Source organism: Melanotaenia boesemani, chromosome 11 (genome assembly GCF_017639745.1).
Source record: "Melanotaenia boesemani isolate fMelBoe1 chromosome 11, fMelBoe1.pri, whole genome shotgun sequence".
NCBI classification, from domain to species: Eukaryota; Metazoa; Chordata; class Actinopteri; order Atheriniformes; family Melanotaeniidae; genus Melanotaenia; species Melanotaenia boesemani.
Window position 1 is genome coordinate 18,248,579 of NC_055692.1, and position 15,163 is coordinate 18,263,741.

A 15,163-nucleotide genomic window follows, 5' to 3' on the forward strand; every position below is an offset into this window, starting at 1 on the left:
TACGCTACTATGGCGCTTTGTTAAACATGACAAAAGCAAAATAAGCTGAAACGAACACTTACAAAAACTGACTAAAGAAAAGTGTGATTGAAATTCAAATGTCCACCTTTCTGAGAGACGTGAAGGCAGCATCAGAGGTAGCGTCCACAGAAGTAGAGTCGTTTAAATCGTCAACAAACTCAGACAAGTTGTTCTTGCGTCCTTATACGCGTCAGCTAGCTTGTGTAAACTCAATTTTCCACGGCAAATGTGAGCTTATTCAAAGTTTCAGAGATTACATAGGTATGATGAAAGTTGGAGGTGCACATATAAAGCTCAGAACAGTAATAGACCTACGTTATGTCAGCGCTCGACAGACCCGCGGCGGACCTCACCGTCATGGATGTGTACGATATAGCTGCGGTGATCGGACAAGACTTTGAGCGGGTCATAGACAAGTTTGGCTGTGAGTGTCTGGTCGGGGTGATACCCCACGTGGTGCGGGTGCTGGAGTTCCTGGAGACATTGGTGAGCCGCGGAGCTGCCAGACAGGAGGTCGAGGAGCTGCAAAGAGAGGTGGACAGGTTGCGCCAGGAGCGCAGCGATCGATATGAGCAGGAGAGGAAACATCAGAAGGTCGGTACTGTGTCTTTATGAAGCTGAAAGTCCCGTCAGGGTCTGCCCTTGTCCACCTTTATGTTTGTAACTGCTTTTTGCCTGTATGCGTCTCTGTAAATCTGTATGAATTCATGTTTTGGCGTTTTTGTCTCACAGGGTGACGTAATTCTGGAAAGCAAGTAAATAAACTGGATTCATGTTGATAACTTTTGACATTACGTGCTCATTTTTGCCCGATCTGTGGTTAAATAAAAATTAGCAAGATATCTCTTTATTGTAGTTTCCAATAATATAAGTAAATTGACATTAGCAAGGTTTGATGTCCAGATAAATAAAGATTTCTCCAGAATCAAACAACTGTATTAAATTACATTAATGTTGGCTATTTTCTGGCTAATAAATAACTTTTTTCTTGCATTATTGCTGCTCAGGCAGTATACAATGCACACCAGCAAAATCGTGGATTAAAAATACCAAGACGTTGGTCTCAACTTGAATGCTGGCTTTTGGAGGCCATCCATCTACACTTTGCAGTTAAATACCAAATATTCTGAGGTATTATTTTCCACTGCTGATGTTTTTTCTGATTTATTTGTTGTCATCCCCCCCTCATATCGTACATGTTTAGGAGTTGGAACAAGTTGAAGATGTATGGAGAGGAGAAGTCCAGGACATGCTTTCTCAAATCGCTCAGCTTAAAGCAGAGAACAAGAGGCTTCTAGTGAGCCTCTCTCTGAAAGAATCCCCGATCACAGAAGAGGATCTGCAAAAACATGACGGTGAGTTGTTTGCTGCATCAACATCTTTCTGCCACATGAAGCAACCATGACATACAAGAAATACTGTTCATTATGTCAGTACCAATAAAAAAAATCTATATAAAAAGTAAACAGAATCTGCATGAGCAAGTTTTTTATCTATTTGCCCATGGTCCACTTCTACTTAAAGTGTCATGAAATTCAACTTGGTAAATAATTTTTCTGACTGAAAAATGTTTGTGATCTCATACATCCACCTTAGCTCTCACCTTAGCAAAACGAGCCCTTATATGGGATTGCTATTATGCAGATACAATGAATTAGGGAGTATCAGGTGAGAACATATTGGGCTGTTGTATCGCTGCATGGTAACTGCAGCTGATAGTTATGAGTTACTTGATTACATGAATGCCAATGAACAAAAACATATTTGGTAGAAAATATTAAAGCAATATATAATAAGATATTGTACGGATGTCTATTAAGTTCATGCAAATTACATAGCTTGGTTATTTTAGTATAAGTTCACTCTGGTTCACAGTCTGTTTTGTTTAAAGTTCTGCCCCATATGTAAGATTTAATGTTGTCTGGATGACTTGGGATACAGAAATAAATACTGATTTGCTTTGTCATTGAATCCTTGTACAATGACAATAAAACTTCTTCTTGTGTTCTTTTGCCATTTGCTGTATATTACACATATTTACCTTGCACAGTCATGTGGGACTGTACAGTGAATATAAATACATATGCATGTGTGTCAGTTGAGTTCAAAGTAGGCCATGAAGACTTGCCACCAGGATCTTGTGAAGGAGACTATTTTTGAAGTAGACCAAAATATAGCTCTTGTGTGAAACTCACAGTGACTGCAGCTGTACTTACTGTCAGGGCCGCAGCACACACAAACACACACACACACACACAGCTTACAAGCATGTGCAGCTTGCAGATGAAAGGATACTGCATGACATTGTTGCTCTACAGCAGGGGTCTCCAACTCCGGTCCCCGTGAGCTACTGTCCTGCAGGTTTTAGATGTCTCCTACTACAACACACCTCTGCAGAAGCCTGTTAAAGACCCAGTGATTTGAGTCAGGTGTGTTGCATCAGAGTAGAATCCAAAACCTGCAGGAAAGTAGCTCACGAGGACCGGAGTTGGAGATTCCTGCTCTACAGACTGATGAGTTGGTTTTCCTGATGCAACAAGGCCCTGAAACACCACATTTAAAGGTAGAAACTGGCAATGTGAGTACTGCAACGTCTTACAGTGATTTACTTTCCTATGTGTATGTAAGAAAATCCTCTCCCAGAGACATGAGATTTCTTGGAGATAAAGTAATTGGTTATAGCAAAACATTTCTATACTTACTACTTTTTGACTGTTTGGTATATTAGTTGCCTACTGTCTGTTTTCTGAAGTCCTTCAGAGACATTTATTAAGAATTGGATAGCTGATCTTCCAGCACTAATTTTTGATGGAGGGTTCTGAATTAGGTAATTTAATATCTTAAAGTGACTGCTGCAGAATAGAAATGGAAACTTTCTCATCTGCTGGATGTGTTGTTTGTACACATTCTATCATAATGCAAATATTCCCTTCTGTTTGTTTTTATAACAGCAGGAATGTCAGAGACAGAAAACCAAGTGATGAAGAGGCTGAAAGACTTGGTGGATAAACAAAGGGATGAAATCCGGGCGAAAGACAATGAGCTGTTGCTAAGAAATGATGATGTAGAAGCGGTGAGGATATAATTAGCATACACCACATCAACTAAGAAAATATGTAGTCTGCAAAATACCAGCTTTCACTACAAAGTCATGAAACATATTCTCACAACCACAGCTCCAGTTGCAGCAGCATCGTCTGATAAAGATCAACCAGGACCTTCTTCACAAGGTAGGCGTGATGGAAGCTCAGGGCAAGGCAGTGATTCAGCAGAGGGCTGAGCTGGAGGCAGCAGCCCAGGCACGGCAGCAGGAGCTTGGAGCTCTGCAGCTGGAGGTCGCGGTGCTAAGAAAGGAGCTCAAGGAGAGGGAACTGCAGAAAGAACTCGCTGAAATAGAGGAGTCCTCCCTTTCACTATCTGAGATGTCACCACCACTATCAGCACTGATAACTGTAAGAAAAAAAAGACTGTTATTGGACTGTAAACCATTATTACAATAGTAAATCTACAGCTTACTGTTTTCTAATCAGTTGTTTTGTATAAAAAAAAACTCCAGTCCCCATCAACAACACCTTTTAACCCCATCAAACCAAAGTCAGTATGGATGGAGTGTGGAGGGGATCCCAGCTTTGTGGCAACATGCTTTGAGTGTGACAAGAGCCTTTCAGTTTTGCCAAAATCTGCAAAAGGAGAGAAACATGAAGAAAACGTTGACAAAGATAAAGACACAGCAGCACAGTTTCCGGTAACATCTACTTCCAGTCTCTACTGCACACAGTAATACTGTGGTTATTGTCAAAGCTCTCTTTAAGAATATTTACAATAAATAGACATTTTAATACTTTTGGTCATTTGGTGGTATCTGTTGGTTACAAGCACCAGCTGAATTTATGTTCTACCCTTTTATAATGCTTTGTTTACCTCAGCTTTCAGTCATCTTCTCTTTTATTAAGTTGTTGTCTCTCATGGTGCATTTTTGTCATTACTACCACAGCCCTGTTGTTGGCAGAGACTTGATTATCAAAACAGCTCTGCTGCATTACTAGTGACTTAAACCCATAGATTCTTGTAATCACTTTAGACAGAGTAGATCATTTAACTTCTCCAACTCAACTAGATTATTATTATTACCTCTCTTTGGTTGGCTAGCTCAGTTCTTGGCTAGCTGTTATGTTATTATTTACCATAATGTGCAGGACAAAATCTGAAAGTGTGTTTTAATGCAGAGCGGATCAACTGATACAGAGCTAGAGGAAGAGCCAGACAGCCCGGATCAGGAAATAGACAAACCTCGATTTACCCTGCAGGAGCTGCGGGACGTCCTGCTGGAGAGGAATGAACTCAAAGCCCAAGTGTTCATGCTCCAGGAAGAGCTGGCATATTATAAAAGGTATGATTTGGTTATACTTTAGATTTGACTGTTTGTGCAAGGCTTTCATGCAAAAGATAACCTTGTCTCTATCTTCAGTGAGGAGCTTGAGGATGATATTAGTCCAGATGTTTCTGCTTTGTCTCTTCCATCACACTCTCCTTCAACTGATCAGCCTGAATCAGGAATAAGACGCTTGTGAGTATTAAGTTTGACATTTCACCAAGTTTTAACAGCACTTCACAAGCTGTGTACTTTTGACATGTAGAACTGATTTTACAGGAATCAGTAAAACTAATACAAACACTTAGATTACAAATGATATTTGTCCAACCCTTCCCTTTTGTCCACTTTCCTCTTCCAGGATCTTCACTGCCATAATGCCAATGGTAGCAGCGGGTTTGATCACAGATGATCCCACGTTGTTGCCAATCAGGAGACTTGTTTCCTTTATATGAGTATGTAATGAAATTCTTATTTTAAAAAAAACATTTAAATACAGTTTGCCAATTTACAAATTTACAAGAACTGGTTTAATGGCAGCATTACTCATATATTATAAACTCAATGTGTCTTTTGTTTATGCACTTAAAACTATGGGGAATTAACCATGTTGTTTTTCTGCTGCCAACTTTAATTTTTTTTTATTTGTGTTGGCTTGTTTAGGGCTTTAAATTAAACTAAATCTTTAATCATTTTAAATGTACGGCATCTGAGTACTTCTCAGAAAACGGCAAAAGTCTTTGGTCACTTCTAAGCTATAAATAATGACATCATGTGTCAGGAATGTGTCCAGCTGGTTTAAGACCCATAAATTGTACATATAGTGTGATTTATGTGTGCTTTCAAAGCACACTTGAGTCTGTATGGGACGTATCTTTTAGTAAATGGACTTGCTGCACTACAGTCTGGCACAACATGCTGTGGTTTCTAGTAAATCATCAGAATGCACATTTTCCTTCATTATGAAGACTCTACAAACAAACCATAATATCTTGTATATGTCACAGAGCATGTGTAAAATAATGTTGATTCAGTATAAATAAATAAAGTTTTATTTTTAAACTTTGATTTTTGGTGTTGTATGACGATCAACTATTAACATGGCAATACTGAATAAAACAACTGTGTGAGATTTAAGATATATCAGTTATATGTTATCGGACTCTTGATTGTTTATAAGTAAAAAGTAAAAAGAAATTAATAAGTATACATATTTAGAAATATATACTTACATGTAGAAGATGTGTATATTCTATTGTTTGTATCGATTCATATCTTCTGTTATTTATTTCTACATTTATTTATCCATAGGTTTATTATTCTTATATATATTTCCAAATTTAATTCTACATTTATTTATTTCTATATTTATTTGTTGTAAGTTGTAAGTGGGTGCTTTTAATGTATTTCCAAATCAGTATTGGTCACCTGCTGAAACGAGTTTTATATGTATATTCATTTACTCACTTAATTATGGCTGTCTGTGTTTTTTATATTGTGCCAGATGCCGTAAAAAACATAAACATTGAATCACATGTTTTTCTCACCTGATTCTGACAGGCAAAGAGTGACTGGGTAGAGAGACACTGAGATGATAATAAAAAAGGGGGGGAAAGAGTTTTACTCCATCTGTCCATATCGCTTGTCTTCATTTCTGTAAAGCGGAGGACGAGGACTGGCGGTTTGACGGAGTGAGTGCTCCTGCTACATAGACGATCTTTGATCTCACCTGTCGCTAGGATACTTTGCCCTCCTCTGCTGTCAGAGGAGGCATGCTATTGGTGGATGAGTGATGGGGGAAGTGCTGCTCTACTGGAAGTTGGTTACCTTCGTGTATTACAAGTACTAACCCGAGCTCAAAAAGAGAAAAAAAGTGTTGTGTTTTGAGAACAGCAATTGTTCACTGTTGTAGAAAATTTAACATTTTTTGGTCATTTCAAGGACTAAAACCATTCTGTCATGGAGTTTGGTGAAGAGTCGTCGCCTGCTCTGGCTTTCGAGAAGGACGCTTTTGAGCTCACCGTCGAAGATGTGTATGACATCTCGTACGTAATCGGACGAGATTTATTAAAAATAAGTAACACGGGTGAAGAAGTGTCGGATTTGCAGTTCAGGATTGTCCGTGTCCTGGAAATGTTTGAGACTTTGGTCAACAAATACAACTTGTCTCTGGAGGAACTGAAAATGGAGCGGGACAACTTGAAGAGTGAACTGGACAGAATCATCAAGGAGGGGTCCTCCACTGGACAGGGCACGGTGAGTTTTACGACCATCTGCCTTTGAAAGGAAGTTTAAAGAAAGTTGGATTTTTATGGATGTGTTTTTGTCTACCATCACAGCAAACAGCGGGACCAAACCAGCTGGTGGTGGACCTAACAGACCCCAACAGACCGCGCTTCACCATGCAGGAGCTGAAAGAGGTCCTGCAAGAGAGGAACCAGCTGAAGGCTCAGCTCATGGTGGCGCAAGAGGAACTTCAATTATACAAGAGGTAACTGGATTTAAACAGACTTGATGTATTAAAAATAATAATAATAAAAAAAAACTTCCATCAGACTTCTTAGTGCTGCTTTGCAATGAAAATGATAACTTATTGTTTATTTACATCAGAAGCATTAACCCTAACCCAGCTTACTGAGGTGTAATCCAACACATCACTGCCAGTATTAATAGTCATAGAGCTATTACATCATCTCTGAAACACCTCTGTTAACAAACCTGAAAATTCAAAGAAGGATGTCTGGCGGGGCTGTTGTATTGTATATTACATTGACTGGGCGTAACTAAAAGTAAATTAAATTAGTATCTTAAAGTCTTGATCCGTTCTGTGCACCTTTATCTTCTTAACATTACAAATAGAACCCAATGAAACAAGAGAGGATATTGTAGAGACACTGTCAATATTGGTATTCACAAACATCTATTTAGTGAATTCAATATTCAATACTTTCTAATTCACATTAGTTGTGGCGCACAGAATTATAAACCTTTGTTCTTTTGCCGCAGTCAGATGCAGTTCTGTGATAAACCGTCTTAGTATCAGCACCACCGATATTGTAAAAGTATCAGTAATAGTATTGCTAGTTTGAGACTTTACAAGTTGATCATTCTATCAGATATCAGACAATTAAATTTAACCTGCACAGCTGTTGTTATAAAGCTCTGACCAGCTTTGCATTACACTACTATTCAAAAGCTTTGCAACAAAACTGTCATATTAGTATCACCAGCTGCATCTGTATTAACTCGTGTAACTTTTATCTTTTGACCTTGTTATATGGAATATTTATAGCGGTGTTAAAATCTGTCCTTTCTCCTGCAGTGGAATTCTTCCTCAAGCTGAACCAGCCATGGTGGAAGTGGACCTGGACTCACCTGCAGCTACAGAACACAGTTCAGCTACAATAAATGAGAAGACAACCATAGGGAAATTGTGAGTAGCAAGTTACATTTTTGTATAGACAAACATATGCACAAAGAAAATAATCATTTTCTATAATTAAAATCATTATTTTTAGCTACATACTATTTTAATGTCAAAGATAAAATGGAAGGAGATCAAAAAATGTTTTTTTCCCAGCAGCAGCCACATGATGTTGTAGTGAGCTAGCAGAGAGATTGTTCGCACAGCCCCTCTCCTGTCCGCTAATGATGTAGTTGTGACTGAATGAAGTCATGCTAATGCCGAGGATGTTTGTGTGAGCAGTGAGTGAGGGAAAAAAAAGAGGCTGAAAACTGTCTTCCAAACTGCTGCCCACAGTAATTACAGCCTGTTATGACTCAGTTTTGAGTGTGTATTGCATGTTCAGCCACTCTTCCCAGGAACTACCTTGTTAATCTAACTTTGGACTTTTTCTGTTTGTAGGTTTTCATTCAGGAGAAAATGAGAAAAAACTTTCACAAGCACTGACCATGTAGGAGGCAAACAGGATTTGTCAGCCCACTTTTACCACTTTTGTAATGACTTTTTTTTTTAAACTTCTGTTTGTCTAACAAGCACAATTTTTGTACTGGTAAATTTTAACCCAAGCTGATTTTTAGTATTACAGTGTTGATATAGTTTTACTATAAATTATATTAGAAATAATTTATAATTAAGAAACTGGAATGTATTATGTCATATTTACAATGAAATATTACATACATAAACACATTTATATATATATATGTGTGTGTGTGTATGTCAAGGCTTCATGTTGGCTCAGTCATCTAAAATGTGTTTTTCCATTATTTGGATCAAAGAAAGTAAGAATAAGAATAAACTATTTTTAAGCTTTTATTATTTGAGTGTTTGAGTTTCTGATTTCCTGTCAATGTAAAGAAATCAGATGCCAGCTAGTTTAGTCTGGCCTAAAACTATAGCACAGCTGTATTGAACTGTTTCCACAACTGTTGGGATGCTGTGTGACATGCCGGGTAATTTGCGAGTCTTTTATATCCTCTAAATGGTTCAAAGCCAATATGTCTAAAGATTAAATTCAGTTTTGTTTTTATAAGTGGATTTTAAAGCAGATGCTTTAAAGTAGTTCTACCTCTCCACACCAGTGGTGCAGTAAAAGCAGCAGCAGATGTCCGAAGGCTCCCCTCTATCTTTTGGTGTGGTGGGCTAACTGAGGCGCATGCAGCTCATCAATCTCAGAGTTTTCTTTTTGGAGAACTCTGTCCATGCTACCGGTGGAATTAAAACTTTATTCTTCAATTCACAATAGCCAGCAAATGGCCAAAATACTCCTCAAGCTTTTATCAGCCGGCTACATTTAATTTAGAAAGATATATAAAAGCACAATAAAAGTACATTTATATATATATATATAAAAAAAGCATTCTTCAAAGAATTTAAACAGTTGCCTCTGTTTATAACAAAGACAATTTAAACAAAAAAAGCAAAGTGGAAACTGTTCGTGTCAGCCATTTTTTGTCGAGAGAACATTAGTTCATGTGAAAAAAAACGCTCAAGATAAGAAGGCCTCATGGTGGAGGTTTCAGTATTTGAGCCAAGGGTGCGCGGAGACTGAGGCCTTGCTCCTATCACCGTAGTCGTAGAGCAGCTCCTCCTCTGCTTCGATGTCTCTGGAAGCCACCAAGATCAGATGAGGGGTTCCATCAATGACGTGGAGCCTTGTCTGGCAATTTCCAGTTTTACTGTGGTTGATGAGCCTTCCAAGACGCCCAGTTTCCTTTGTGGCATCTACGCTGCAATACGTTTCAGGAAGCACAAGATGAAGCAGTTATTCATGCTACAGGTCCAACCTTTTTAAGCTTACTAGAATATTGGTTCTAGCTATTAATTATTTTACAAAGGGTCTGCCTAGAACAAAAGATTTTTCCAAAAACAATGTGGAGCAGGTTTTGAGACAAAATTATCTGATACGTGACAGAAATACCAAATATTTCTATGTTTTATAAAAATGTGAAAAAAAGTGTGTTAAAAGCAGAAATGTAGAAAGTTAAATAGAGTGAAGTGAGAAAAAGGTGAACTAGATGTACTATATATACATAACTGAATCAAAAATAAGATTTAAATTAAATATCAATGTCATGCATAGAAATAATCTGAAGTTGGCTTTTAAAATTAAAATCACAATCAGGCAAGAACACAAAACACTTTGGGAATTATATCTACTTCACATCGCATTGACTGGAATAAGTTTAAAAATCTTTAAAACCTGTACATGTGGTGGTCTCATAATTCTTTTAAATTTGAGTTTAGGCGTAGGCATAGATTTGGCATCCAAACTTTTATACTGGTAACATTTAGACTTACCAGTAAGTTTTAGATTGATACTGGAAATAGTACATGTAACAGCCTGTTTGGGGATCCTCAGCATACTTGTCTTCTCTCATTTTAGCTTGGGTTAGGTCCAGAAGGTCGCCGTGGTACTCAACGACATAATCTCCCTTTTTGAAGTCCTTCATGGCAAATACTCCTCTTCCTTTTCCTTCTATGTGTCGGACCTGATGACATTAAAAAATATTAAGTTTAACTGATTAAACAAAGATGTTAGTAACTTATAAGCTGTATAAATACCTGATTTGTCACAAACAAATCCTTAGTACAAGCTAACAGGAGTCTGTACTGTATGTTGCAGATTCAAAGAGGCTAAACTCGTTTAAACCATTAAATCCTACCTGCATTCCTTCTTCAGTGCCATTCTTTATCAAGTCATCAATGTGTTTGTGTTCCTCACCCTGGTGAATGAGGAGCAGCAAAAACATGAGCATAGAAATGACAGTTTTACAGCTACAATCCTCCGTATTCGGTAACAAACCTTTAGCTCCGTTTTAGTTTTCCTGTTACTCCGTCTAATGGGGAAATAGTCTGTGACCTTTTTGTTTTGGGTCGCTCTGTTCTCCGTCCTGAAAAAAGACATACAAAAAGAAAAAAGGATCACATTCTTTCATTCTTTTCTTCTTGTGGCTATTTGTGGTTGACTTGCTGGCTCACTTTTTTGCTCCGTTCTTGCGACTAGTGCTTTTCCGAGGATTGGATGCTGGAACTTTGCTGCTTTTTGCAGACGTGACATCCTGTTGCGTTATTGTCTCTTTATGCTCGAGCTGATTGGCGTCCTGTACTTTTGTCACATGACTGTGAGAAACCAGTTCAGGTTTCTGCTCTTTGGCTTCACAGCTCTCATGTTTAATTTTACTGGGTATGTCTAAAACGAGGAGTAAACAGGGAATGAAACTGACAGCTGCCTTAAATATTTAGCCTTAATCAAGACAGTGAGACTCCCTCAGAAATGCTGTTAAGTTGTGTCATATGTCAGTGAACAGTGTAACCATTCTGCTGGAAATGTTTGTGTTGCATACATGGATCTGCTGACAACATGGTGACAACAAGGTCAAAAGCTAAATAACTCAAGAATCCAGGTTATAAAACTAAAGAATCCATGAGTTTTTATATTAGTCAGTTCAACCAGTTTTAAGTGTTAAATACGTACCTTTTTTCAGTGTTGACACATTAGGAGTAGATGCATCAGAATCATTTCCTTCTTGAATCCGCATACTTGTATTGTCGCTCAGAGGAGATCTAGGAGTCCGCAGGCTCTGGAGAATTGACTGTACTTTACCTACGCAATTCTGCAAGAATTATTCATTTTGATTATTAGACAGAAAATTAAGAACTCCTTGAAGAGAGCAAAGAAATGCTGTGTTAATTTTTGTAAAACTGCAGAACTATGTAAATGTCCAGACGCAGAGACAAGTTACACAACTCTGCTCTTTGTTTAACTCTCAATTACAAAAACAAGTTGGTTCTTTGATTTAATCTCAGTGGATTCAACAGTAAATGATGAACAGATTGCCAAGACTTTACTAATTTACCTATTAACTTGGAACGTTGATTGTGTCCAAAGATCAACCCATTCAGTTATTTACTTCACTAGTAAGTGTATGATGCTTTTTTTTTTTTTTGTCACTGAACATATTTTGCAATGAAAAATTAGCAGTAAACGTTCTGGATGTAATAATTGTTACAGGCTAATTTATAAACTGCTCTTCAAAGCACGCTTCAACATCAGCTGCCATTTTTTTCACAAGCTAGTAAGAAAGCACTGTAGAATAAATCTACTTAATGCTAAGAAATCATGTTAGCATTCTTTTTACATTTGTTAATACAATACTGTAGATAATGCATGATCATATCAGAATCACGCTTAAAACAATCTGCAATATTTGGGGGGATTAAAAGCATCAAAACACCAGTTTGTTAAGAAGCATAAAACACAAAGTCTAAAATATTTTTCCACTGAAAAAGTGAGAAACTTTTCCCAGACACTGATCATACATGGCATGGTGGCATCCATGAGATCAGATCCTGCTGTTTGAGGCTGAAGTGCTGAATGTTGGTATTTGTACCATTTCCACTAAGCATCTTTAGTTTTAGGTCCCTAAGCACAGCCAGATAAACAGAAATAAATACAGAAAAATCTTACTACATGTGGTTGTGAATCAGACTTAATGAGTGTGGGCTGGCCAGTTATTGTTACTCACATACATCATGAGTACACTTCCTGTTTACACTTAAACTTATAATAATAAGTGCGGGCAGGAGGGAGGAAGTGCTAAACTGGAGAGGTGGTTTAGCTTAATGGGTTCAAGAGTGAACAGATCGTGTACAGAGAATGGGGCATCTTGCAGTGTAGTTGGTAAACACGTTTATGTTAGATAAGCGGAGGCATTAGTCCCTGTAGGACTAGCATTAATTTCGGTTGAGTCAACGCAAAATATTATTAAAACAATATTTGTTTGCCACGTTGTTTTGCAAACACATAAGTATGTATATTATTTAAAACAACAACAACAAAAAACATATACCTTGCTAGTTGCAGGCTTGTTTTCCTTTGTCTCCGTCTGTGAGGGAACTTTATGTTCAGTAGTGTCCTGTGGCTTTTTGTCGACTTTCAGTACATTTTTCTTCCCTTTAGAAACATGGAAATAAATATAAGCATATCTGTTAAATTTATACAAGAATATACCAAAGTCGGGGACTTTAATACAGAAGTTTATCAAACTTCAGCCTCTGTTTTGGAGTGTTCGCTACCGGCTACACAACTATTACAGTAACTTGTATACGACACAAAACAGTTAAACAAGAACTCATAAGTTAACCTTTTGCCATCTCAGTTCTCGGAGTAAAATCCAAAAACGACGTGGGGCATTAAAACGTTGCCCTCTGTGTCCACAGACTCTTCACTCGGCTGCTAAATCGACCACCACGGTACGAAACAGGTCACTGAGAACGTGGAGGATTTAAAAAACGCTATTACACCTCTTATTGGCTGTTTCGCCCAGACGGGCGAGGCGCGAGCTTGAGCAGCCTTTTCATTGGGTAAATCTTTGTTTTTTACTCCGCCCTCTCCAGGAGACGTTTTTTTTTTTTTAAAAAAACAACTTTATTGAGTTAACAAAAGCGTTTATAATCAAAGTTTTCAATAGGTTACATTACCTTAATAGCATTTTTCCAACATGAAAATGCCAGTATGAACATTTGAACAGTCATAGAAAAGAAAGAAAAAAAGAGATAAAATACGAAATAACACAATAAATAAAATTCTAAACGAATATCAGGAAGTAAAATAGTTCATATCTGTTCATCAGCTCATTAAAAATTCCATTTTTTTAATCCTTTGTACTTATACCTAGCTGTACATCTTTGTATGATAATGTATCTTTACTGATTTGGATTTCAGATAATCAGACAATAACCACCAAAAAGGAATAACCTTTGGGCAACTGAAAAATAAACGTTCTGTTGTTTTGATATTAGAATTACAGAGATAGTTATCAACTTCTGTCTTGAATCTTTTGTTTATTAACTCGTAAGAGGGGTAAACTTCATTCATGCATTTAAAATGTATTTCTTTATATTTTTGAGGGAGTGGAAATTTAAAAAATTTGATTCTCATGGCATGTATATCTCCATAAGACACATGATTAACCAAACTGTTGGACTCCATGCCTTCCATGGAGAGCTCTGTCTTCTTCTCTCCTCTCTCAATTTGATGCCCTTAACCTTAAAAACCTAACTCTGGACATAAATCGCTATAAAAAAAAAAAACAAAAAAACAAAAAACAAAACCCTAGCAGAATATATATATATATGTGTGTGTGTGTGTGTGTGTGTGTGTGTGTGTTATTTGATTTCTTTTAGTTGTATTTTTTTCTTGTCTTTTCCTCTCTTTCTGTAAGAATGTTTGTTTATCTTGTCTTGTCTAGGCTTTAATCTTTTCATGAGGACTCATTTTATTATGCCATTTTTGCTGTATTTGCTGTTCATGCAGTTAAAAGAAAAACTGTTTGACGCTTATGGTGCGTTCGGTTGTACTGGGAATTCGGATCTTCCGAGTTTTCAGTCGGAAAAACAACGCAAACGCCCCTTGAAGTCGGATATACCACTCGAAAAGTTGGGGCAAACTGACCAACCTCGAATTCACCCAGTAAAGATAGCTGCCCAACAAACCAACGGTTTGTTCCCACATAGATTTATTTGCACTAAACAAAAACAAGTTGCACGTATGATAAACTACACCAAAGCCACCAGTCTCTTTTTCATATAGTTAAACATTCACAAATGATGTCACAACGTTTAACTTCGATGTCGTCCATATTCTTTTGTGATCATTCCATATAGTGGATTAATAAACGTCTGCAAACGCAAGTAAAACGAAGAGCTTCCTTCCGACGTACATACGGGTTTGGCGAATTTTCCGATTTTGTCTGAACGCTTGGCTGGGATGTGACGTCGTTCTCAGGGCCGAGTTCCGAGCTCTGAGTCAAATCGAATGCACCGTTACTTGTCCCGCGTGCTAAAGTTATTTTGATCTCAGAACATTTTGCAATTTCATCAAGTTTGAAATAGTGATTCAGTGTTGTTTTCCCCCCTTTTGTCTTTAGATATCCTTAAATGCTAAAGATATAAGAATCTAATCAAATAAGTTGGAAACCTCATCCATGAAATACAAAATAAAGTCTTAGAGCACTGCAGTAGTAAACAGAGCAAAGCAGGTTTTTAATCATAGAGCAATCCACATTCTGTACTGTTGATTGGCTATTCCATATTTTAATCATTGTGCAGAGGTTATGGGTAATATTGATAAGACTAAATAATATTAATAATTTTCCTTCAAAAGAAAGCAATACAAAATACATATGGCTGGATATAGAAGTCATACTAATTCATTATTCCTGCAGTCAAAATGGCTAAAATTATTGGAGTTTGAGGCTTTTCATTCTGCACAAGTAATATTTATCAGATCATTTTCAGAAACA

At 37.4% G+C, this 15,163-nt stretch overlaps 3 protein-coding genes across 4 annotated transcripts; 2 read left to right on the plus strand and 1 right to left on the minus strand.

Moving 5' to 3' along the window:
- Nucleotides 1-132: 132 nt before the first annotated feature.
- On the plus strand, nt 133-4,870 carry LOC121649323 (RILP-like protein 1). 2 transcript variants are annotated; one of them, XM_042000070.1, is made up of 8 exons: nt 133-615; nt 1,226-1,376; nt 2,973-3,094; nt 3,198-3,473; nt 3,578-3,766; nt 4,248-4,411; nt 4,490-4,588; nt 4,755-4,870. In XM_042000070.1, exons 1-8 carry the CDS (start codon nt 340-342, stop codon nt 4,846-4,848), a joined length of 1,371 nt encoding a protein of 456 aa, XP_041856004.1. In that variant the 5' UTR covers nt 133-339; the 3' UTR covers nt 4,849-4,870. The 2 variants fall into 2 exon arrangements, with proteins under 2 accessions (XP_041856004.1, XP_041856005.1); XM_042000071.1 differs by having other exon boundaries at nt 2,976-3,094.
- Nucleotides 4,871-6,080: 1,210 nt separating this feature from the next.
- rilpl2 (Rab interacting lysosomal protein-like 2) lies at nt 6,081-8,671 on the plus strand. Its single transcript, XM_041999808.1, has 4 exons — nt 6,081-6,649; nt 6,733-6,884; nt 7,716-7,826; nt 8,259-8,671. The coding sequence occupies exons 1-4, from the start codon at nt 6,353-6,355 to the stop codon at nt 8,278-8,280; spliced, it is 582 nt and encodes a 193-aa protein (XP_041855742.1). The 5' UTR covers nt 6,081-6,352; the 3' UTR covers nt 8,281-8,671.
- A 72-nt stretch (nt 8,672-8,743) lies between these two features.
- kmt5ab (lysine methyltransferase 5Ab) lies at nt 8,744-13,143 on the minus strand. The gene is made up of 8 exons (XM_041998491.1): nt 13,004-13,143; nt 12,710-12,813; nt 11,335-11,473; nt 10,839-11,049; nt 10,663-10,750; nt 10,523-10,582; nt 10,158-10,348; nt 8,744-9,586 (listed from the first exon to the last, which is right to left on the minus strand). The coding sequence occupies exons 1-8, from the start codon at nt 13,011-13,013 to the stop codon at nt 9,376-9,378; spliced, it is 1,014 nt and encodes a 337-aa protein (XP_041854425.1). The 5' UTR covers nt 13,014-13,143; the 3' UTR covers nt 8,744-9,375.
- Nucleotides 13,144-15,163: the final 2,020 nt, after the last annotated feature.

Excerpts from the sequence above, each read along its gene's own strand:
- LOC121649323 (XM_042000070.1), top strand. The coding sequence starts at position 340 with ATGTCAGCGCTCGACAGACCCGCGGCGGACCTCACCGTCATGGATGTG. Across the intron at positions 616-1,225 it reads AGGAGAGGAAACATCAGAAG|GAGTTGGAACAAGTTGAAGA; the intron begins GTCGGTACTGTG and ends GTACATGTTTAG. Across the intron at positions 3,474-3,577 it reads CACTATCAGCACTGATAACT|TCCCCATCAACAACACCTTT; the intron begins GTAAGAAAAAAA and ends AAAAAACTCCAG.
- rilpl2 (XM_041999808.1), top strand. The coding sequence starts at position 6,353 with ATGGAGTTTGGTGAAGAGTCGTCGCCTGCTCTGGCTTTCGAGAAGGAC. Across the intron at positions 6,650-6,732 it reads CCTCCACTGGACAGGGCACG|CAAACAGCGGGACCAAACCA; the intron begins GTGAGTTTTACG and ends CTACCATCACAG. Across the intron at positions 7,827-8,258 it reads AAGACAACCATAGGGAAATT|GTTTTCATTCAGGAGAAAAT; the intron begins GTGAGTAGCAAG and ends TTCTGTTTGTAG.
- kmt5ab (XM_041998491.1), bottom strand. Across the intron at positions 11,474-12,709 it reads ACAAGCCTGCAACTAGCAAG|AATTGCGTAGGTAAAGTACA; the intron begins GTATATGTTTTT and ends TAATTCTTGCAG. Across the intron at positions 10,583-10,662 it reads AAACTAAAACGGAGCTAAAG|GGTGAGGAACACAAACACAT; the intron begins GTTTGTTACCGA and ends CTCATTCACCAG.